Source organism: Stigmatopora nigra, chromosome 1 (genome assembly GCF_051989575.1).
Source record: "Stigmatopora nigra isolate UIUO_SnigA chromosome 1, RoL_Snig_1.1, whole genome shotgun sequence".
Taxonomy (NCBI): domain Eukaryota; kingdom Metazoa; phylum Chordata; class Actinopteri; order Syngnathiformes; family Syngnathidae; genus Stigmatopora; species Stigmatopora nigra.
Window position 1 is genome coordinate 25,256,465 of NC_135508.1, and position 26,036 is coordinate 25,282,500.

The 26,036-nt window shown below is 38.9% G+C and overlaps 1 protein-coding gene across 7 annotated transcripts in view; it reads right to left on the reverse strand.

The window, feature by feature from the left end:
* The window catches only part of scube3 (signal peptide, CUB domain, EGF-like 3), a 123,732-nt gene that overhangs the window by 4,856 nt on the left and 92,840 nt on the right, over positions 1–26,036 (reverse strand). For 6 of the 7 annotated variants that reach the window (XM_077713638.1, XM_077713656.1, XM_077713623.1 and 3 more), the window contains 14 exons: positions 23,618–23,740; positions 18,514–18,630; positions 14,468–14,590; positions 14,270–14,386; positions 11,430–11,525; positions 11,238–11,354; positions 6,634–6,795; positions 6,340–6,543; positions 5,070–5,231; positions 4,833–5,000; positions 4,585–4,746; positions 1,876–2,073; positions 1,647–1,799; positions 536–615 (listed from right to left, as the gene is read on the reverse strand). In XM_077713638.1, the coding sequence (XP_077569764.1) occupies positions 536–615; positions 1,647–1,799; positions 1,876–2,073; positions 4,585–4,746; positions 4,833–5,000; positions 5,070–5,231; positions 6,340–6,543; positions 6,634–6,795; positions 11,238–11,354; positions 11,430–11,525; positions 14,270–14,386; positions 14,468–14,590; positions 18,514–18,630; positions 23,618–23,740 (1,982 nt within the window). The remainder of the gene's footprint in view (positions 1–535; positions 616–1,646; positions 1,800–1,875; positions 2,074–4,584; positions 4,747–4,832; positions 5,001–5,069; positions 5,232–6,339; positions 6,544–6,633; positions 6,796–11,237; positions 11,355–11,429; positions 11,526–14,269; positions 14,387–14,467; positions 14,591–18,513; positions 18,631–23,617; positions 23,741–26,036) is intronic. The other variant, XM_077713631.1, reaches the window with a different exon arrangement.

A 26,036-nucleotide genomic window follows, 5' to 3' on the forward strand; every position in this document is an offset into this window, starting at 1 on the left:
AATTAACTGGGATACACTCGGTTGTGAGGCATGCGAAAGTAGCGCGTTCCGACTCGAAAGCCGTGGGAAAGACATTAGCATATTTGCCTCGGATATTTGACAATAAAGGTGTGTATTCCGTAGGCTAAGTTCTTTTTAGTTAAATTCTAAGCTTGTGTTACATAGTGTCACAAATGTGTAGCGAACTGAAAGTGTTGCCATCAAGTCTCTCTCTGCCATTGCGGCCATTAGCTCCTACTGTCGGTCTCAAAGGTAAGAATTCCATATAGTACTGTACAAAATAATGTCTCATTTTATTGCATATCATAACCACTAGACAGGTATTTGTTACTTTGTAAACGTAGGTGATGAATTACAACAATTAAAAACATGTTTTTAAGGTGTTTTTTAAAGGGTGACAACGGACTAATTTGTATTTAGTTATTTTATATGACAAAAATTTATTGGTGGTACGAGTAAATTGACATACGGTCCAGGAACGCATTAAACTTGTATCTCAAGGTATTACTGTAGAATATTGAATGGCAGGGCTAACCTTGAGAATTTCTTGATGGTTTTCTGAAGCGTAAAGTCTTCCATCTCGTACAATGTCCTCAACCAGCTGCTCATAGTCCTCTGAAGTAGCAACACAACATAAAATTACCCTTGGTCCCCTTAAGTGACGGTGACGGCAAATGATGTTGTGGTCTAAATAACACCCTGAATAAGATTACTCGTTGGGCATATGCTTTGAAAACAGAAAACCTTGGGAAAATTGGTTAAGAAATGAGCAAGTTGTTCAATAGCTTATACGGATTGGACACCCCTTAAATGGCCTCCGAGTAAATACGTTGGATAGCCTGTTAGTTTTTTCTTGTGATAATTCAAATCATTCACTAGCATACATAGTGGCCAACATCAAATCCCTTTTAACTGAAATTGGTGGCATTGAATGATCGTTTCAGTGAACCCTAAAACTGATTTGGTTAATTTTCCAAACAGCTCGGCTCATGTACAAAGCAATACTAAATGAGTCACCTTTTCCACAATATTCCTATTTTTTCACCCAGTATGGTGTTATCATTTGAGAGTTGTATTTACAGTATCAGATGGTACAGACGACATTGAGAAGCCTTTGTGTTCATGGAGTGATGTTGTTGAACAGGTTAGATGTTGGGTTTAAGCAATGTCCAAGCATGGTTCAGTTTAAGAAAGCGATATAAAAAAGGTAAAAGGGATAAATACATGTTTTTTCACAGGGTAAGGGGAAGAGGAAGGGATTGAACCCCTTAACCCAAACCCTTTAACTTTTCACAAATCAGCTATGTATTGGTTAGTTAGTTTTTATTGTGTTTATCTAAACACGCAATAAAAAAGCAACTACTACTTTACAAACATGTTTACAAAAGAAGTACATAAACTAAAAAAGAATGTACCTACATACATGACACTACTATTCAGTTATTGTCACTCTAACTGTCTCATTGGTTTTGTCCAACTTTGGTTGTGATTTGTTTTTTGTGGTTGTTTTTTTCTTATGCCTTATGCACAATTCAGCAATCAGATTAAAAAATCAACTGTTATTGTGTGGTTTAAACACATTTTTAAGGCAACTCTGTCAAGAAATGCTGAATAGTGTCATGAGTTCTTAGCATAGCATGGCATACCATCATAAGTCACGTAGGGAATCTGAAAGCCCCTAGCACTGTTGCCCTCATTGGATTTGAAGTTAATCCAGAGTCGCCTGGAGCGTGCCGTAAATGCAATGGGTCGCTCATATGTCTGACAGGTTTCATAGGTGGTGATAGACGTAGCTGACCCTTGCAAAAAGCACAGAGAGGTCAATGATGAATTGAGATTGCGGATGAGGCCGCACCTGGACGGGAAAATACTCACAGTTCTTCCTCATCACCAACACATCCCCACATTCGTCTTCTGAGGGCAGGAAGATCTCGGGCACCACAATGAGGATCTTGCGCTTGCTGGGTGGGTTGATGTTCCAAATGCACTCCACATTTGCCGGGTAATTGCCAGGGTAGTTAGGGGACTCGATGTAGCCCATGAACTCACCCATTTCCCCGCCGCAATGCCTGTCTAGTCAAGCATAATCTCGGCACATTACAATCAGGTCCTAATGTGAAAGCCCGGAAATGTCATTTTTACGGAAGCTTATTGCATTCACCTTAAAAAAAAAAGCCGTGTTCAGTTTTCAAATTAATTCCTTTTTGGGGTTGTTTTTTAAATTATTTTTTCTTCTTCTTCGACGTTCAAATTTATTTGTTATTAATTTTCTAGGGTTGTTTTTTAAAAAAAAATTTCTTCTCCGTCTTTCCAATTCATTTATTTTTGGGGTTGTTTTTTGAATTAATATTTCTTTCTTTGTTTTTCAAATTAGTTTATTTTTGGGGTGTTTTTTTTTCCTTTTTGCTCTTCTTTTCAGTTTTTTTCTCAGCCCAGCCACCCATGAAAAAAATATTTCAAAAAATATCAGCTATCGAGAATAGATATGGGGCTAAGAAAGTGCAAGATAACCCAATTATTAAGTCACATTATTAACGGGTACGCTTACAATTTTCCTCTAGTCTAGAATTTGTGGAACGTAGTTCGTGCAAGACTTCCAAGTATCTCGATAACTGCCGCTTGTTTTTTTTTTTTATTTTTCACTATTTTTTTCCCCCGCTACCGACCAGGCTCAGGGAAAAAAACAATTAATTCAAGAAACGAGAAAGCAGCAGTTATGGAGATACTTGGAAGTCTCGTGAGATTTTAGGTGTACGAGTAGCCGGATCCAGTTTCTCAGTTGCACAACATAGGGGCTCTGTATTTCATTTATTATTTAAACATTCCCCTGGTTTGTCTGTTGAGTCACAAGATAACAAGTTTAGATGCATTTAAACTGCATCATCTTGTATGCATTGACAAAGCGAAATCTGTTCAACTATTCCTGGGCTTTGTAACATCTAGCGGATATGAATGGCTGTTTTCCTGAAGATAGGCACGTGGATAAGGTCAACAAACTATAAAAATAAGCTTTAATGTGATTTAATGACAGGACTACTTCTCAGTATCTTTGCCCCATACCTAAATAAAACTTGATTGCGCTGAATAGGATGAATGGAACCAAGGGTGCACTCAAGCAGAGGATGTCCTCTATAGAATCTCGCGAGAATTCCTAGAATCTCGATAACTGGCGCGTGCTTGTTTTTTGAATTTTTTTCCCCTTGAGCCTGGCCGCCACCGGAAAAAAAATAATAAAAAAAAAAGTACGTTCAGCAAATTATAGAGAATTTTCTGGAGGAGAAAATAAAAAACACCAGAAAATAAATAAATTTGAAAAGTGGCTTTGTTCATATGTAAGGTGAATGCAATATTGCGTCTTCACTTATGGCAAATTCACTACTTCATGATTTTTTCCCACCATTAATTATTGTAAAAATACATATATTTGTTAAGTTCATAAAATGTGAAAATCCATGCTGAAACTGGTGGAAGCCACTCTTGCTACTAGGACTCAGCACTGAAGAAAAAAAGGTTATAATACGGGTGACCCTTCTCCACGATTTTTCGACTATTGTGGCCAGGCCTGGTCTACGTTAACCGCGATATTCGAGGGATCACTGTAAAAACTCTTCACCGAAATGAAAAATTGAAGTTGACAGAACTTTAGCTGAAACCTAAAACCAGTACCTATTCAAAATGTTTTTGATATTCAAAACATAATTAATGTCATTAGTAATCAGTTTTTCATATTTTATGCTGATTGTTTAATATTTTATGTGCATATATATATATATATATATATATATATATATATATATATATATATATATATATATATATATATATATATATATATATATATATATATATATATATATATATATATATATATATATATATATATATATATATACATAAAATACAAAATTGAATGTTCAACTTTGCGCACTGTATATACTTAATGTATGTATGTGAGTATGAATCTGAGTGTACATAACCTGCTGGCAAACCAAATCACCCTCCCAAGGTATATTTTACTTAATTTAGTTTAGTTTTTTTAAAATGAAAAATAGGTTGTTTTTTCCCACTCATCGAAAGATAAATAATGAAAGGCTCCTTTTTTATTCCCACATGCAAGTAGTAATGCTCTTTATGACGCATGGTAAGTAAGGGCAAAATACACATGCTTCGAATAGATGTCATTGAAATGTGGACTGACACTCTTGTTTTCACTCCATGGTGAACTACTAACTTATTTCCTTGGGAAATGTTGACTGAGGAGGGGGCTTTTCCCTCTATTTTGCTGTTTATATCGGGGGGAAGGCGAAAGAAGATCTACTGGTGGGAATTTAATATTGCCAAGACTCTTTTGCGAGGGCATGTAATATCTTCTGTTACAGTGTATGTCCAAATAAATGTGCTGAGTGAACACACTTATTCTCCAAATAGGTTGTCTCTAATATTAAGAGAAGCACACTCTACCGAGCTATTGGCTCATCCCAACTTACGGTAGTTTTATTTCGGTGCAAAAATTGTTTTGGCCAAAACTACATTTTTAGTCACAATTAGGCCAAAGAATTTTGGGTCATCACGTTTAGTACTCACTTTTGCACTGAGAGACACTAGTGGCGCCATCAAAATCTGTGGTAGTGTTTCCAGGGCATGAAATACAGTAGTTCTGCCTAAACTCTGTCTGATAGGTTCCAACTGGGCAACGGATACACCGGTGCACTGTGGTGTTGTAGTAATGACCTGGAGAACACTGCACTGCAGCATCAATGCAAGAAGGCAAGAATTGAGTGTTGCCTCAATTAATATTTTTTGAGGTTTAGTTTTTATCATGCTCTTCTCACCTTTAACCTCACAATCATGGAAGGAGCTGGCACCCTCGCGCTTGGTGCTCAGTCCTCCCCCACAAGGGAAGCACAAGGTTCGACCCAAATCTGGCTGGTATGTGCCCTGTGGACACGACTGGCAAGGTTTGAAACCGTCGCCTGAGAAGAAACCAGTTGGACATTGGCCTGCAGAGATAAGCAGCCAGGTTAAGATCCTCGTATTTGACTATAAGAAGTATGACCTCAGCTACCAACCAGCACATGACGAAATGTTTCGGGCTCCAACAGGCCCATGTCCATCAGTGCCCGGACACAGGTCGCACGCTAACTGCCCCTCCCTTTCCTGGAAGGTTCCAGGCGGACACTGAACGCAGCGCTCTTGCTCACCATGGTAGTACGAGCCCGCCAAGCACCTGACTGAAAAACAAAATCCACAACGGCTGTAGTTAGAAGTTAGCATACATTTCAACGCAAGCCAAATACTTGATACCATCTTTATAGCATGATATCATTCAATTCATATCATCTACTCTAATTGGTTCCAAAAAAATACATTAAAGAATACTTTGAATTCCACCACTGGGTCACCATTAACTCATTGACTTTCATTGATGGGTCTGCACGTTCAAGTCATTTTAACTGAGAGGGTTAGATGCAATTCACAGTTATAGTATGTATACTAGTGGTTCTTAACCTGGGTTTTGTCGAACCCTAGGGGTTCGGTGAGTCGGTGTCAGGGGTTCGGTGGAGCCTCATCATGTCTAGTCACAATAATATGCCCCATTTGACGAGCACAGGCTGCAGATGATTACGTGACATTGCTTGGCCAACCAGTGCGACAAGGAATTTTTATATACCTTGAATTTGAAAAAATATACATTTTATTTTACACTAAAGTAGGATTCAGTGAATGTGCATATGAAACTGATGGGGTTCGGTGAAAGTGCATATGAAACTGGTGGTGTTCGATAGCATCAACAAGGTTAAGAACCACTGATGTATACTATACTTTGTATAGTATCGAGAGAATAATGACTAGGGGGGGGGGGGGCGATTGAACACAATTAATTGGATGACTACCACCGTCAGTGGCACTAAAACATTAATTGCATATATACCGTATTTTCACGACTATAAGGCGCACATAAGTTTTACATTTCCTACAAAATAGACAGGGTGCCTTATAATCCAGTGCGCTTTATATATGAATCAAAACTAAAAATTGTATCACGATAAAATAAAATAAATCAGTTGATAGGACAACTCAAGGCACCCATGGAATAATGTTCTTTACAGGTGTAAACTTTTGACAGCCACTGTATTAATTGATATTACACACAGCATCCAACCTACACTACACTAGACGTCAGTTGGAAGTCAATCTTTTACTCTTCTTTTTTTGGGGGTGTCAATGCTACTTTGCAGAAATTTGGCGTTAGCGGAGGGGCTCGGTCCCTATTAATAGCGAAAAATGTGTCACTGGATGCCACGGTAATAAGTCATGTAAAATAAGCAGCAGATTTACCGCATCGCCCACTGTCCTTTTCAGAGCCTGGACTGCAGTTTTCTTGAATGGGAGCGGCTTGTGGAAGTTTTTGGGCAACCTCGTATTCCAAACCAGCGACTCGGATCAGGAAACGCTCTTGGTTTATAGACTTCTTTAGAGCCTTGATGTAGGTCTTAACTTGTTTCTCCATACGTTGTCTAAGGCAGCTGAGGTTACAACTTCCTAGAAAAGTTTATGTAAATAAATTCAAGTGGTGACATCTATGAAGTGACATACACATTTATTTTGTTTGCTATTTAATCAAAAACTGACCTGTCGTATCTCCAGCTTTGACTTCCGCTTCCAGCTCCAATGTGATGCGAGTTACTTCTTTGTTAGTCGGGTTGCGAGCACGGCGCCCTTTTGCTTTCTTTGACGAGTCACATTTGAGATTGACAAATGTCACCAAGCAGTTACTGCAGGGCTGACCACCACCTGTGGAAAAAATGGCATCAGCAGATTAAAATATATTATTACATTGACCACACTCTAAATTTGGCTTTTACAGAACATTTCCACTACTGAAACTAAGGAAAATCATCAGCAACCTTCCTGATGCGGTAACCACTTTTATATTAAATATCACGATATTACATTGCGCATTTATCACATTGGTTCACAATCTATCTGAAACGATCTTTACATGTGGTAGTGAAACAATCTTTACATGTGTTGGTGGAAATGAACAATAGGTGGTTACACTCCCACTCGCCTTCACTACTCAGCAGCCTCTGTCCGTCGTCCCTTGCAATCTGCCAAAAAAAAAACTGCACAAAGGAGTCCTCGGGGATATTGTAGGTCCGTTGGTAGTCTTTTGTGACGGATATATCGCATTTCCTTCTGAGAGTAATTAAATCCTGGCGATAGTAAAATAACAAACGACACCAAACTGGAGAGCATAGAGCCGCTCCGCTGCACCTGGGCGCGCCGGCACACGGTTTACTTGCCGAAAGACATTTAGCCAACTGACGTCTGGGCGAGGGCCAACTCCCCGAGGGGGCATCTGGCCAAACGTAGAATTAGCCGAACGACTAATTAGCCAACCCACTAGCCAGCCGAGGAACGTTGTGCCGACGCGCTCGCCCCCGGTCGTGTGTGTACAAGTTTTTCAACCTCGGCCCACGGGCCTTATACGGCCCATTACAGATAACAAAATTCATTTAGAATAACAAAGGCTTTTATTCACAGCCAAACACATGCAGAACAGTACGTGACAGAAGAAAAAAAGTAGTTATAACAGTAAGTGCTATAATGACAGAAGAAAAAAAGTAGTTATAACAGTAAGTGCATATATTTCTGCGTATCTCGAACTCCAAAGAGTTATCAATCAAACAACTACTCTTTGTCTTCATTTTTTCTCACGGCTGCATGAAATGATTCCACAGTACAAAGAAATTGATGGGGAAATATCTTTTATTTTTACATTAACAAATGCATGTCTTACAAAGTTCAAATATGGTGCTGCTGCTTAATAAAAAAATATTCCTCAATACTCTTCCCGTGACAAGAGTATTCAGGAATATTTTGTATATTTATAATATTTATAATGTGCTAAAATCATGCAGGAAACATCATTTAAAGATTAAATATAGATACTGGGGCTGTTTGGAAGCTTAGACCGAGCACAGAGTGGTAATTTCCCTGGTAACAGACAGCCATGGACGTCAATGACGAAAAACCCCAAATGCGCTAAAATGGGCTAAAATGTGCTAAAATGTGCTAAAATGTGCTAAAATCACGCGGAAAACGGCATTTAATGATTAAATACAGATACTGGAGCTCTATGGAAGCTTAAACTGAGCCCAGGATAGTGATTTCTCCCGTAAAAACATCCATGAGAGGCAAAACGTCCAAATGCGGCCGTGAAAAGCCCCAAAATGCACAAAAATGACTTTAAATCCAGCCCAAAAAAGCATTAAATGAATAAATACGAATACTGTAGCATTAATAAAAATACTGGCGATTTTTAGAGACTATAACCGAGCCCAGGGTGCTTGATTTCCCGGTAAAAAGTGCACTTTTAACCCAGTACCGAACCAAATAGCAGTAAAATTATTTGTCCATTAGGCAGAAGTGTTCTGCCGATTCAAAAACAGTTTAGAGTGCGTACGGGTGGGTATTAAAAGAGGGTTCACTCGGTTCTGGTGGGTCATTTTGCACGGGGAATGTGTCTAAAATTTTCTGGAGTACTAGAGGGCTTAGAGAACATCACCAGAAACTGCTATTGAACACACTTACTTCTAGTGATGTGTACCAATAAGAACAATATTTTAATTTTAAATAATTTTCCCATTATTTTAGGAAATATATATCTAAAATAATTTGCTGAGAACTTTAACTCAAAGATTAATCTCAATTTTCTATGCCGGTGTAAATTACAGTATCTACTGTTATAAATACTTTTTTCTTCTGTCATTATAATACTTACTGTTATGACTACTTTGTTTGGCCGTGAATAAATGCCCTTGTTATTTTTAAATGAATGTTGTTATCTGTAACTTGTTATTCTAATTGAATGTTGTTATCTGTAACTTGGTATTCTAAAGGAATGTTGTTGTCTGTAACGGGCCGTATATGGCCCGTGGGCCGAGGTTCAAAAACATGTACACACACACGTCCTTCGGCTGGCTAGTCGGTCAGCTAATTAGTCGTACGGCTAATTCTACGTTCGGCCAGATGCCCCCTCGGCGAGTTGGCCCTCGTCCAGACGTCAGTTGGCAAAATGTCTGGCAAAACGCACGGTGCGCGGCGCCATCTATATGTGGGCCTGACCAGTTTTTTGGGCCATAAAAAGATAACTGTCTGTATTTTCTCGCATAAAACCTCCCCACGTATAAGCTGCACCCTTAAAATTGCCTTTAAATCGTTTAATTTTAAAATTTCTCACGTATAAGACATGGTTTTACAAATGTTTTTACTTTGGAGGGACAATCTTGAGAAAAATCATAGCACATGGTATTTCTGAGGTAATGTATGAATCAAAAGGATCGTCTGCGGGATTGCACATTCCTTTTCATGTTCCAAAAGGGTGTTGCATGCACGTGGACAAATTAGAAAACTAAGTCACCTGAGCAGTACAACCATGTCCGTAGCAGTCTAGTCTTCATACCATCCCTAATCACCAAGTCGATGGATGAAATAATAGCAATGAGCTACACATTATGCAGGAATCAAGGCTGATATTTTAATTATTGATCACAAGACCTTCGATCGGCCTTAAAAACTACAGTGGTACCTTGAGAAACGAGCTTAACGCGTTCCGGAACTGAGCTCATATGCCAATTCACTCTTATCTCAAATCAACGTATCCCACAGAAATGCCCAATGGAGCGAGTGGTTAGTGCGTCGGCCACACAGCTCTGGGGTCCTGTGTTCAAATCCAGGTCATGTCCACCTGTGTGTTCCTACGGGTACTACGGTTTCCTCCCAGGTTGCAATAACATGCATGGTAAGCTGATTGGACACTCAAAATTGCCCCTAGGTATGAGTGTGCATGGTTGTCCATCTTCTCTGGCCCAGAGTCAGCTGGGAAAAACTCTGTGACTAATGAGGATAAAGCAGTTCAGAAAATGTGAGATGAGAGATGGCAATATCTGGCCTACATTATCCACAATATATTGGACGAATTACTGTACTCGCATTATTAAGTGTGAGATAGAAACTAACGACAGTAACAAATGACCTAAGAAAATATACGAATCAGTCAAAATATAGACTAGTTCTTGTTTTTTTAAAGAATGAGGATGGTCGAACTTGTTGATTAAGGCTAGGTTTTCCATGAAGCCACTTCAGCACTTCCAATAAGCTTGTCGCTGCCTGTTACCAAGGTGGGGTCACGGGGCAGACGTTGCTCGCCGCCGGATCGCGGACCGCCGCTGCGGGCATGGGCTGCCGGATGGCCAGCCGTCGGCGCGATATGGGCCGCCGAATCTCCTGGACATAAATGGAATCTCAACTTCCAGAGCTGCATCCCACCATCCTTGCCAGCTAAAGCACTTTTTTCAGACAAGGCTGTTGCCATCGGTCGTAACCCGTGGCTCGGATTTTTAAAAAAATCCCCCTTTGCTGTGCCATCTGCCGTCCAATTTGCCGAGCAAGTTTTATTTTCAAATGAGCCCCATAGCGTCAGGTTGCACGGGGCTCGCATTTCTGATTTAAAATATAAAATATCCAAAATAAACAAATAAATAAATAGAAATCGACCTCACAGTGCCGCACGGCCGCTCGGAAAGCTCTATTTTCGGATAAGAATGACGGCCACCGCTCGTTGCCCACCATTTTTTTCCAGAGTGCTGAGTGGAGTGACAGTCTTCCGTCTTCAGCCATTTTCCTAGTAGGAAGCGGAAGACAGAAGAGTGGCTTCTGCTTGTGAGTTTCAGCATGGATTTTCACATTTTTATGAACCTTTTCCACGATGTAGTGAAGCCACGAAAGTTGAAGTGAAGCAGGATCACAGTAAATGGACAATAATGCCCATACAAAAAAGTGTTGAACCTCAGTTATATCGATTAAGTTATTTTTGCCTTTTGGCCTTGAGGTTTTGACCTGACATTTTTAAATAAATGTTTAATTTTGCAGGTTTGGAATAAAGATGGCTTTTTGCCCTAAAAGAGGTTTGCACGATAAAATTAAAATGTTATAGTGAAGGCTGTATGTTGTTCAAACATAAAACAAAACATTTTTTTACTTTAGCGCTGAATAACATTACAGAAAGTAATAATGATATGTATTTATGTAAATTTTGACTTTTTTTTCAAAATAATATTAAAAAAAAAATTCTGCTATCATCTTAAAGAAACGAATCGTGATAAGAATCAATTTGCCAGACACACCGCTGTTTCATATTATTTTAAAAATGAACCAAGATAAAGACAGACCTGGTCCTAAAGTACGTCCGCGATCTTCTGTCCTACCAGTCAATTTAGGGTGCAGGTGGCATTTAGCATTTTTAATCTTGAAAGATGCTGTCTGCTTCACTGGAGGTGCCAAAGTCTCTACAGATAAAGACATCAAACGTAAATTGGAGGCACATAATTGTAATAAATGACTGCAACACATTGAGGACGCACCTATGCAGCTTTGGCTGCTACTGGAGTTGAGCCTGATGGGAGACTTTCCTCGAACAATAGGGATGCCACAACTTACCGAGTAACTATTGTCGGACTCTTTAAGAACACACATAAAACAAAATCAAAACAAGATATGATCGGAATTATTAAGACACAACCAAATATATAGGACTTTTGAAACACAGCTTAGGTATATCTAAATTAGCTGCGTGAAGCATTTGCATTCACGAAATGTTCGTTTATAAACAATATTTTCATCTGGGTGCAACATTTACTGACCCGAGGCCAATACAAGAAGTTCAGAATTGTTAGGCAAATTGTATTCTTGAAGATTAATGTTATTATTGAACAGCAACCAGTACGAGTAATTAACATCAAAGCTGAATATTTTTAGGAGTTGGTGTGGGGATTTTTTAGTTTTAACTATTTTAGCAGGATACCTGTGTCTGTGGGTAATTATTAAGGAACGTAACGAAAAAAAACAAATATATACCGATTGTAATTACCAGGGAAACCAATAAGACATCTCAACATTCACAAATACACATTTCTCACATTCAGAAACAAATCAGTGACCAATATAGCCACTTTTAAGCCTATGGAGAAGGAGGCCATGTCATTAGTTTTTCTTCATTTAGGCCAGTGCTTCTCAATTATTTTCTGTTAGGCCCCCCCCTAGCAAGAAGAAAACTATTCGCGCCCCCCCACTTCCCACCGTGACTATAAATAAAATCATTTTATAAAAGTGTTATAGGTACAACATGTGAAATGTTGCACTCTCACAAACATGACAGAAGTAACAATGAGAGCGCCACTGCCAGCTACTGTTGTGGATGCGCAATTACACTTTATACTAGTACGGCCAAATAAAATCCTGTTCCCCAGGGTTACACGCGCCCCCCCCCCCCCCCCCCCAGGTATCGCATCGTGCCCCCCCAGGGGGGGCGCGCCCCACTATTTGAAAAGCACTGATTTAGGCCCTTTTTTGTCAGCCGCGCTGTGAAGTACTTGGATACGTGTGATGATGCATGGTCCTGCATGAAAATCGTGATTTCTTTCTGGGAGAATGCAGACTTCTTCCTGTACCACTGCTTGAAGGTGTCTTTCAGAAATGGGCAGTAGGACTAGGAGATCAACTTAACTCTATCCTCAGACCAAGAAGGCCCCACAAAGTCATTTTTGATGATACCAGCCCATACCTGTTGCCCACCTACAACGTCCTGGTGTCTGAGTCGTACTGGAGCTTTCTGCATATTACTGATCCAGGCACGGACCCATCAAGATTCACTCTCATTTCATCAGTTCATAAAACATGAGAAAAGTCAGTCCTGAGATATTTCTTGGCCCAGTCATGACGTTTCAACTTTTGTGTCTTGTTCTGTGATGGTCGTTTTTCAGCCTTTCATACCTTGGCTGCGTGAGAAGCTAGGCAATGTTAAAAGTACTGTAACCCTCTGCAAGATATCTCACTATTTTTGACTTTGCGGAAGAAAGGAAGTTGCTTAACAATTGAGCACACCTGATAGGCAGACATTAAAATTTGACACATAAAACCTTTAACCGGGTGGCCAAGTGATGCAAGTGGTTAGCACGTTGGGCCTCACAGCTCTGGGGTCCTGGGTTGAAATTGCGCCTAGGTATGGGTGTGAGTGTGCACAGTTGTCCGTCTCCTTGTGCCCTGCGATTGGCTGGCCACCGATTGAGAGTGTCCCCCGCCTCTGGCCCGAAGTCAGCTGGGATTGGTTCCAGCAAAAGGGGAGTCTTCAACACCACCAGAAACCTTTATTTACCGTATTTTCTCGCATATAAGCTACCCCCACGCATAAGCAGCATCCTTAAAATTGCCTCAAAATCGTTGAATTCAACAATTTCTCACGTATAAGCTGCCCCCTGATTCATAAATTAATTAATTAATTCATCTTCCATACCACCCATCCTAACCCAGGTGTCTTCGGGTGAAAGGCAGACTACACCCTAGACTGGTCGCCAGTCAGTCGTAGGGCACACAGAGAGACAAACAACCATTCGCACTCCCAATCATACCACCACCAGCATGAATTGAGCGCGCGCCTGCCTGCACCTTAGTCAGGCGAGTGAACCTCTACACCAGGAGGCGGTGTTCGTGGTTTTAATAAAGAATACAAATGTTTTAATTTGAAGGGAAAATCTTAAGAAAAATCATTGCACGTGGTATCTCTGAGATACTGTATGAATCAAAGGCACATTTTTAGGGTCAATATCATAGGGAAGTTAGTAATTCATCCAGTAATGCTTGTTTTCTTACTGAAAAACAGAAAATCACCAACAAATAGTATATGTTAATTCGCCGACTCCTCCGGATGCGCATACGAGCCGTACCCTTGATTCAGTCATAATTTTAGTATGGCTTACAAGCGAGAAAATACAAATAATATTATAAATTATTATATTTTAATTATATCAAGCATTGGTGTATTTTTCAAATATTTGTTTGTATAAAAAATAATAATGAATACATTAATATAATTAAAATGAATACAAACTGTAGTAAAGTACACACTGGTTACAGCTCCAAGTAACACTGTCTAAAGTTGTTGTTTTTTTCCTATGTATGACATTGATAACGATACCAATTAATTTTAATTGGAAGGTTGGATGTGGTGCGGCTGGCAACGCCCATCTTTCAGTGCCATTGAGGGCACTAAATTTCTAATCCTGGGAGGGGCATCAAGCACCGTCAATTTTCAACCATTGCGTGAAATGAATGACGCAAAAAAATCTGAAGTTTTGCATGAAAGGGTTAAGCGCAGATTTAATGTTTAAAGTGTGCATAACTTTAAAGTGGTTTGCATGGAACATACCTGCCAGGTAGTGTGCTTTGGAGGCACAAGTCAGGGAGCAGCTCTCTTTCTTGCCCGTTTTGCTACAGGTTAAAGTCGCCTTTGGGGCGACAAGGCCTGGAGGACATTTCACCAACTCTAATTCGATAAAAGCCAAAACTTTAAAATCAACCAAAGCTGTATGTCTCTTTACCGCTAGAGGACAGTTCTGCTACATACCAATACAATCCTTTCTGTTCCAGTGCAGTTTGAATCCAGTCGGGCAGGTACACTCATAACTTCCCAGAGTGTTAATGCAGCCGTACTTACACCCTCCTCGATTTATACTGCATTCATCAATATCTAAAAATATAAGATAGATTGAGTGCACATACATCAGAAGTTACCAACCTTTGCATCTCATCCACAACATAAACAGAAAGCATGAATATGAAATAATTGTCATACACTTGTGGATGTCTGAAGTCACAAAAGCACTGAGTGTATTTTTTTGCAGAGAAGCGAGCGGAATGTTTTGCAAAGCAAAGGCTCTGAGAACTCGCACTTGGGAACAATGCCGACAGGTCACAGAACAATAATTGACAGCGGGCGCTGATCTGACAGGGTTTGTTGTGTGCGAGCCTCTTGTCAAACACCCCTCCATGGCTCTCGGAAATATTTTGGGGTTAACGAAGCACAGCGAACGCAATCTGAGCTTAGTTCTGAGTGGCCGGTGAAGAAATACAGTAGGGAGCTCCGTAAATGTGAAGGGTATCTAATATTTCCGACAGCAACGATGAAAATCCATTCACCAGCAGTGTGCTAAACTGGTTTTCCAACCTATTTTGGGCTGTGGCATGCTTTTTCATTGAAAGAAAATCAAAGCAAATCTTCTAAGGTAAAACTGTTGCCTATATTAACAATAAAAGTCGCTCTCAAGTTTTATCAACAGGAATCCTATCAACCCCAAAAATTATTCCAAAATCAAATTTTTCACACTGACGGTTTTAGTGATGTAATAAATAAGTCATGTAATGCTTTTAAATTTCTGAATTTTATAAAAAAAATCTCCCAAAATTAATTAAATCTCCTAATGTGAGGTTGTGTTCACAGAAATTAAGTCACCAAGAAGTTAATGCCTTAAAATCTGTTGGGTTTTTTCTGTAAAACTATTATATGTGTGCATTTAATCATTTTTTTTGTATGAAAGCGTCTTCAAATTGTCTGAAGAGAACTCGGGGTCGTAACAAGTCACCTAGTCCTCGTCCTGGACTTCGAGGACTGTTGATCTGGGTTTGCAGCGAAGAGCCGTCAAGAACTCTTGATACCAGCAAATGGATATCAATCACTTCCGGGAACGCTCGCATAGTGTTTCTACATTGTGACGCCCTTCTCGCTTCTTTATGGAATTGTTATGTCGAATGAAGGCTTGATTGTTTAAATTCAAATGAAGTTTTTTTTAGTTTCCTCTTTTTATTAATATTAAATACCTTAATTGTTATTATAATTGCAGATGTTCTTTTTTGCTTATGCTGTTGGATTATTCAATAACCTTGTAATTGTTTTGATTTATGGCTTTAAATGTTGGTTAAGGCCGGCTTTTCCATGAAGCTAACCAGCAGCATCCCCACAGATGCATTCCGTGTGAAGCCTGGCATTTTCCCTTTGTTTTTGAATAAAATTGTACGGCATCCTCTTCCAAAATACCTGTTGCTCCCTGTTCCGGGGCAGACCTTGCTGGCCGCCGGATCACCGATCTACGTCGCTGGCGTGGGCAGTCGAAGGCCTGGCCAGCGCCGCGGACACGGGCCGCCGAAGCCCTGGCCGCCAAAGCCCTGGCCGATGGCGCGGACATGGGCCGATGGCGCGGACACGGGCTGATGGCGCGGACACGGGCCGTTGGCGCGGACACGGGCCACCGAAGCCCCAGCCGACAGCGGAGTCACAGGCCGCCAAAGCACCCGCCGACGCAGTGAAAGTTAAGCCGCGAAGTGAAGAAGGATCACAGTATTACTACTCTCCCAAAAGCTGGGATAGGATTTAGCACCCCACGCAAACCTTGTGTGGATAAAGCGGTTCAGAAAATGAATTAATGAATATAAGGTACACCCAGTGCCCAGTAGTAGTGGCTGTGGTGGTAGTAGTAGCAGTAGTATTGCAGCAATAGTAGTAGGAGCAGTAGTAGTAGCAACACTAGTAGTGGGAGCAGTCGTAGTAGTAGCAGTAGTAGAGCATTGTGTTATACATTCACTAGATGGAGCTGTAGTAGTAGTTGTTAGAAGTAGTTTTATAAATCAACTAGATGGAGTTGTGCTAAAGGGAATTCCATAACGATGAACCAAATCCATAATCCCTAGACATACGAGTTCCCCGACAAAGGTGGAATTTGAGATGTGTAAAATTATTACTTTGAGGTACGAGACAAATTTTGAGATACAAGCATATGAGACGTGAGAGGTTGCTTATGAATTCAGCATACAGTTGTTCTTGTCCCCATCTCCCATGTGTAAAGATCTCTACGAGAACTGGTCGGAGCGTTTGAGTTTTTCAACAATATTCACCATCTTGAAGCAGAAGGACGCTATTACGGATATCAAGCCTTCCAAAGACTAACAATAATTTCCAAGCTGCACAGTGACAATCATAACGAGATGGAGAACCTTCTTTTAATGTGGATAAAAGATAAACAGTTTGTTAATTTAAAAAAAAAGGTCATAAGGTGTGAAAATCCACACAGAAACTCGCAAGTGGAAGCCACTCCCCATGTCTTCCGCTTGCTACTAGAACTCACCAATAGAATAAAAAAATAAATATATATATATATATATATATATATATATATATATATATATATATATATATATATATATATATATATATATATATATATATATATATATATATATATATATATATATATATATATATATATATATATATATATATATATATATATATATATATATATATATATATATATATATATATGTATATGTATATGTATATGTATATGTATATGTATATGTATATGTATATGTATATGTATATATATATATATATATATATATATATATATATATATATATATATATATATATATATATATATATATATATATATATATATATATATATATATATATATATATATATATATATTTATATTTTTTTTTTTCAGAGGGTCGGAACAAATTAATTTGTATTTAGTTCATTTCTATAGAAAACGTTGATATGAGATCAGAGTAAATTGACATACGAGCTCGGTCTCAGAAAGCATTAAAGTTGTATCTCAAGGTATTACTGTATTGATGAATTGCGTTGGATTTATAAGGCGTAAAGCTGGCTTAAATTGAAATCTTTTACTTGCACCTTAAGTGAAGAAAATACGGTAGATATTTCTTTGCCGCTATTCTTATATGTTGAGAAAAGTGGTGTGAAAAGTACCTCATTTCTTGTCTTTGTTTTTTTACTTCCTCCCTAAACATGATCATTACCCCCCAACCCCCATAAAATGCAACCCTACTCCTTACAAGATTCAGAACTTGATACTTTTTCTATTGGTTATCTAATCCGCAGTACCGTATTCTTACAAGTTACACTCCACCTTGAAGTGAAGTAGCCTAACACTTATGTGAAATCACGTTTTAGTCTATTAACTACAGCACAACTAACCTATGCTTTACTTGGCTGCCAAGAGTTTGTGTAATCTTAGAATGATTTCCTGCCTTCCGGGCAGCCAACTGTTTTTGCTCAATTTAGTCTATTTGGAAATTATCTTGCATAGACTTAAACCAGCTCAATCTGAATAGTCCAGCAAGGCAAGTGTTTAGTTACACTATATCTTTAGATGTGGTTGTGTGGAGGGACTTTTTTTATGTTGATATTCTTACTGTGGTGACATTAAGATTAATTAGATGGATTGGGAGGACTTTACACCTTGAAACCATGGGAGGAAACAAAATGTGATGATTTGTTGGTTTAGAATTCTTAAGACTTGAGCGTTTATCAGACGTATCTAATTAGAAGACCCCCCCCCCCTCCCCTTCCTCCTTGTAAAAGAACACTTAATGACAATCCGGGCATCTGGCACCTTCATTCATATGGGATCTTAGGAGGCATGCAGCTGAATGTTGAAACAAGCCAACACTTTTTATGAACTCAAATAAATCAATCTGCTTGTGATGCCGTCTTCCCGCAAATAGAATTTCATTATGGTTTTGAAGAGGAGAGATAGAATGGACAATTGATTTACACAGCACCCCACCACTAAAAATGTAGCCGTCTCACCTCCGCAGTGCGCCAGGCCATAGATGACATAGCCTTTATGACAAAGGCACTGGAAACTTCCGGCAGAGTTGACACAGAAATGATCGCAGGCACGGTCGAAGGAGCACTCATCAATGTCTGCCAAAGATGGGGAAAAACTGTTATAAATGTCTAAATTGCTCAATAACCACAAAAAGCAGTGTCCAACCTACTTTGCTCCTTGTGTCTTGCTTGTCATGCATTTCAATGGACGACATCGCAATAATAACACAGAGAGTAAGAAAAAAAATCTTTTGTTTCTATGTGGTGCAGTGATTACACTCGTTCCTGCAGTCACAATGTTTTCCATTTTGAAGTGGCAAAATGAGTTTTCACTTTTGGAGGTGACGTCGTAACAGCAGGAGTAACGGACAATAGATGGTAGAGTGCATGTACACTTTCTTCTCTGAGAGCCTGTCAATCTTTTTCTTTTACCAAGAATGTGAAAGAAAAGTAAGCGGCCAGGCGAATGAATGTTTAGCTCATCGGCCACACAGAAGGAGCCCTGGGCTCACATTCAGGTCGGTCCACCTGTCTGGAGTTTGCATGTTCTCCCCGGGTCTTCGTGGGTTTTCTCCGGATACTCTGGTTTCTTTCCACATTCCAAATACATGCACGGTAGGCTGATTGGACACTCTAAATTGGCCCGAGGTACGAGTGCGAGCATGAATGGTTGTTTGTCTCCTTGTGCCTGCCTCTGGCCCGCTCAGCTGGGCTAGGCTTTAGCAGCCCCCTGCGACCCAAGTGAGGACAAAGCAGTTCAGAAATTAGATGAGATGTTAATAGAAAGTATTAAATAATCCTGGACTCTCGCAAACACAGCACAGATCTGGCCCCACTCCTCATAAATGGAGACAGGGTCCAGTCCTTTAAATTCCTGGGGGTCCACGTCACGGATAAGCTCTCCTGATCTACAAACACCACGGGAGTAGGCCCAGAAATGACTCCATTTCCTCAGGGTACTCAAGAGGAACAACTTGGACACTAACCTTCTGGTAACCTTCTATAGAGCCAATCAGAGCATCATGGCATACTGCATCACAGTATGAAACGCTGGAAGCACGGCAGCAGACAAAAAGGCCATGCAGAAAGTGATTCACATTGCCCAGAACATTGTCGGCTGCTCTCTGCCCTCTCTGGAAGACATTCCCAGCCCTTGTTACCTCAGCAGAGACAAGGTGCAACCTTCACGAGGTGTCTCCTGAGAGGCCATCCGTCCCGGCCTGCGAATCCAACAAATACCAGCCAGAGCTGCCAACCAGAAACGTGGCACCCAAGTGTTTCATCCAGCCGGAGATATTCGCACTGCCCCACACCTCCTGCTACCCTGGATGAACTAATCCGTGTTCCAGTTGCAGCTCTAGCGTGGCCTAACAACAACAACCTCAGCAGAGCCAGGAACATCATCGGGGACCCATACCACCCTGGTCGCAATCTGTTCCTGCTGCTGCCCTCTGGCAGACGCTATAGATCTCATAAAGTACGGATAAATAGGCTTGAGGACAGTTTTTTCTCACATCCATCAGGACTATAAACTTGCGGTAACACGACACACAATCCATATACTCCTGCTGCCCCTATGAGCCCTCCTGAAGATTCCGTCGATGATCCAATGCCTCTTGAATCTGCCGAAGAGGACTCGGACTAAAGCTTTTTTTTTTAAATCAAGTGTCCGTCTCGTGGTGTAGATATTCACTTTTCTGACTTCAGTGTGGGCAGGCGCAGGCTTGATTCTCGCTGATTGATAGCAGCATGATTGTGAGTGCCGATGGTGGTTTGTTTCTCTGTGTGCTCTACGGCTCACTGCCGACCTGTCTAGGGTGTAGCCTTATTTTCGCCCGAAGTAAGCTGGGTTAGGATCCTGCAAACCCTGCAACGAATGAATGAATGAATGAATGAATGAATGAATGAATGAATGAATGAATGAATGAATGAATGAATGAATGAATGAATGAATGAATGAATGAATGAATGAATGAATGAATGAACGAAAGAACGAACGAACGAACGAACGAATGAATGAATGAATGAATGAATGAATGAATGAATGAATGAATGAATGAATGAATGAATGAATGAATGAATGAATGAATGAATGAATGAATGAATGAATGAATGAATGAATGAATGAATGAATGAATGAATGAATGAATGAATGAATGAATGAATGAATCAAGCGCAGGGAAACTATCTTTACTGAGTACAGTACTACAGTCTTTACAATTTTTTTATATATAGATTATATTTAGATATGACATTTGTCTTTCCATATGCCTATACAACTGTAACATTTAATGAATAGATTTTTGATGACTGTACTTGTGTGTTTGTATTTTTGAATCGGCGCAAAAACATATTATGGTAGTATTAATAGAGGTGATCTTACGTCATGTTGTTTTATTATCGCGGCCATGTTTGGTCTACATTGTCTTTAAAATTTGAACGACTGCTGTGTTTGCAATTTTCTTCACTATAAAGCATCATACAAAAAACTGGGCGGCCCGGCGGCTGAGGGGTTAGCACGCTGGCCTCACACACTCCTGTGTGGAGTTTGCATGTTCTGTCTGGGATTGCATGGGTTTTCTTCAGGTGCTCCGGTTAGGGGTTAGGGGATGACTTCCGGCACCAGGTAGTTCGTGTCCAGTCAATCGCAAGGCAGATGGAGACGAGAAACCATTCATGCTCACAGACATTCCTAAGGGCAATTTATAATGTCCAACGAGCCGACCCTGCACGTTTTTTGGTTGTGGGAGAAAACTGACGCAAGCCAGAGGAGAACTTGCCGACTCCACAAAGTGAAGACCCACCTGGGATTGAAATCTCGACCACAGATATTTGAGGCCTACGCACAAGCGACTCATTATTACCTTGAGATACATGAAAGGGTATCATATGAGAAATTTGAGATACAAGGAAAATTCCTGAGCAAATTCTTGGCCCTGAGACACAAGACAAATTTGAGATACGAGCATACGAGACAGTTGGGGCTCTTGTTCATCTTTGTATTATCTATATTAATTAGCATTCTGTATAATTATAACAGTACAGTCTAGTGGGTTTTAGTAGTGCTGACTGGATCAGGTGATGCAATTAGGTATGCCGGTGAACAACTTCTCATTATATAATGTATGCTGAAGACATCTGGGACTCCCATAACCCTTATTTGCCAATCAGCTTTGGTGAAGTATGCGGGATGTGGGTAGGGAACAGAATGCATGAACCGCATGGTTCCTTTTGTGTGACTAAAAACTAAAACTTTTTAAATTGTGAAGTCAATTAATCAAGTATAAAAAAAACATTAAAAAGGGGATATCTGTGATTTTAGGTCAGTTCACCCTTGCGTAGGTCCTTTGAAGAGAAATGGCAGAACATGTCCCAGACTGACCTCGAATGAATTAGAAGGGAAAAGCAGAAGGCGAAACACGGGAGGCGTTGTAGTTAAAGGAATGCTGGCAGTGGTTCAGCAGACATGCCCCATCCTGATATATGGGCCATGGTCCACTGACAGCTAGGTAGCACCGTGACTGTTTAAACCAAGATAACTTTAGAATTCCATTTACACATCTCAACACCCCGCAGATACACTTAATGGCTCTTTAAGTGGATTTGAGGCCTCCGCATCGACTTAGTGCAGGGCAGGTCACAGTCAATGTTTAAACCTGGCCTGATGGTTCCCCTTTTCTGTTGCAGAATTTGACGTTACCTTACATTAAAAGAAAAGTAAATATAGTAAAGTAAATATGATTTTAAAAAGCATTTTTGTTGTTCTGGTGTTGTTCTGGTGTGCAATGAAGATAAGAATATTCCTAGCTGACTGCAGCTATATAAATATATATATATATATATATATATATATATATATATATATATATATATATATATATATATATATATATATATATATATATATATATATATATATATATATATATATATATATATATATATATATATATATATATATATATATATATATATATATATATATATATATATATATATATATATATATATATATATATATATATATATATATATATATATATATATATATATATATATATATATATATATATATATATATATATAATATATAATATATAATTTATATATATATATATATATATATATATATAGGTAAATATAGTAAAGTAAATATGATTTTAAAAAGCATTTTTGTTGTTCTGGTGTTGTTCTGCTGTGCAATGAAGATAAGAATATTCCTAACTGACTGCAGCTATATAAATAAATAAATAAATAAATATATATATATATATATATATATATATATATATATATATATATATATATATATATATATATATATATATATATATATATATATATATATATATATATATATATATATATATATATATATATATATATATATATATATATATATATATATATATATATATATATATATATATATATATATATATATATATATATATATATATATATATATATATATATATATATATATATATATAATAGATGGTTACAACAAAAGCCATGTTTTTATCCCAATGTCATTGTCAACAACTCTTCAATGGGAACAGACCATTTGTCACTGGGTTAAGGTGGTCTCTGATAAAATGTTTTGATCAAACAACTAAAGAGTCACCGGCTGGTTCATTTCAACTTTTTGAAACTTTCCCTTTGGAAGAAAATTAGTCAAAGCGTTTATGGATTGTGTTCGTGTTAGAGCAATTCCCTAAATGTATCAACCATTGTTCTGATAAAAAGATTGAATTTTTTGGGCAAAAACAGGCAAAATGCCAGGAACTAGCCACAATAACAATGACACTACATTGGTGAGGGTGTTGCTTGCGACTACACCATTGTTTGCCCTCACTACTTTCAGTTACTCAGCCTGGTTCGCTGGCCAACAGCAAAATTGGATTAAAAATATATTTAAGGAATTTTGAATCATTAAACAGATAAAACTACTAAATGCTTTAACTATGGGGTGCCAGTGGAGTGTTGATCAAGACTAAAAATTGTTTAATCTAGGAATAAATGATCATGTGTCATTCTCATTGATGGAACTATACAAACCAATAAGCAAAAGTAGACGTACCTTGACATGTCCTCTCATTGGTCAGAAGCTTGTAGCCTTTCTTGCAGCTGCACTCAAAGCTGCCTACTGTGTTCCGACAAACATGGTCACAACCACCATTGTTAAGACGGCATTCATCAATGTCTGCAAGAGGGAAAACACTAATGAGAAAGGTCAAATTTCAAAATAGGACAGACTTAATACAAAATGAGAGATTTCTGTAACTCTTTGATGTATTTTAACCACATTTTCATTGCCTTATTATAACAAATGGAATCAATTGTATTGCGTCTTTAATGATGTCGAGTGTGGAACATGGAGTGGACCCAAATGCAGGGAAGCAGGCAAGGACGTGGAATGCTCAAACAAAACATTAATAACTGAGGCAGGATTTTTAGAAAATAACAAAGACTTGAAAATAAAATAACAAACTCAAACCTGAAGGTGTGGACGTGGGGAAACAAGGATCACGGGACATGGAACGTGGAACATCAAATGTAGCAAAGCAGACAAACCGATGATGAACTGACAAACACGACAGGTTTAAATAGACTGACATGAGTCGACAAGACAATTACGAACACCTAGTTAACACAAGAAGAAGTTAGTAGTGGATACACCAAGGGGTAGGGGGTGAAATGCCAGGTGAACACAATGGCCAATCACTGGGAAAAAAAACCCAAGGAAAACACACAAGGAAAAATGAAAAAAAGCAGAACAAGAAAAAAAGCACAACACAACCAACCAACCTAACAAATTGTATTGCAGACATGGCTTTGTCTAAATATTGTGAAGTCTGCCGTTTCATTTTGAGGCAATAATTTACAGCCCAATTGTAAGCACCATTACTGCCATAATTTGTTACATATATTAAGTACAATATCCTCAGATTTCATCTGCTTTGAGCAGAAAATAATGCAATCAAGGCTTTAATGATTCAGCCAGACTGCTTAATCCTGATTAGGAAACCAGAGTACCTGGAGGAAACCCCTGCAGGCCCGGGGAGAACAAGCAAACTCCATAAAGGTGAAGCGACCTGGATTTGAACCCAGGACCTCAGAGCTGTGAGCCCAACATGCTAACCTCTGACCACCAGGCCACAAATTTTGGTCATCCGGTAAAAAATACATGTATCCAAAATTTTGTTCTAGTTGAAGTCTGTTTTCTGTTCTTCAGAAGTGGCTGGCCCACAGCAAGTAACAATCTTCATGCCTGTTTATTTTACTGCTCTTTCCTCTTAAACCAAAGCAACAAAAGAATGTTTTCATTAGAGTTGTAACTGTACTACTCCAAGCTTTAGGAGACAGAGTGATTATTTTGGACGCTGTTTTCTTACCGTTTTTCAGTAGAATATTTGTTTCCTCAGTATTCTAATATAATGCTTATTTTATCCTATTAGAGTTCATATAAATACGACTGTCAGATAGGTTGCTTGAGTTGGGAATGGGTTGAGGAGTGTCTTACTTGGAAATATGTGAAGAGGACAAAAACTGCAGGAACTGAAAAAAAGTGCAGCTTGAGACTGTTCAACCAACCATAGTTTAGTCTTTTAAGGCACTACAGCATTAGCTTGTTAGATGAGGTGGTAAAAGAGACACCTTACCATAGTTATTTAGGTTAAGTACGAAATAATGGACCATATTCTGTGTACACCACCACAGTAAAGCGAGAACAGACAAGCTGTTTACCGAAGCAAACACATTGGAAGCGTATAATTGCATAAAATTAGAGGGCTTCTATTCATTATGGATGAACTTCAGTTGACAAACATTAACCATAGCTATAATGATTTGACCTAGAGACTAAAAGGTGGCAGTGTTTCTCCAAATATGGTGTACAAAATGTTGTGTGCAGTAATCATTTGAATATTGCGGATCATGTAGACCAGACATGGCAGTGATAATCAAAAAAATGTGACGTAAGATCACTTCTATTATTACTACCATGACATATTTTGACACCTGTACAAAATTACAGGTACACAAGCGGAATCATAATGAAATTAATTTATATATAAATATATAAAGTAATAAATAAATATATATATTTATATATAAAGATGTCCAATTTCTTCAAATACTTTACTCAGCAAAAATAGTTTCTCTCTGCTTGATATGGATGAAAAGAAACAAGATAATGGGAGTTTTGGTCCAAGTCCTCCTGCACAGTCCAGAGTCTGTGCATGGGCAAACTACGGCCCGCGGGCCGTATACGGCCCATTAGACAATTTAATCCGGCCCGCCGAGCTTGTCCAATAAATAAAATAATAATGCTTCATTCATTACATCTTGTCCATGCAATACCGTGTTTCACCAATAAATGGCGCGCTGACATTTAGGCCTTTGTTGAGTCGCGCCTTTCTCTTTGTTTATCTCTCTTTAATTTTCTCATTGTCATTTGAGCCCTTCTGGAAAAATGAGCGGACCAAAGCAAAGGAAAG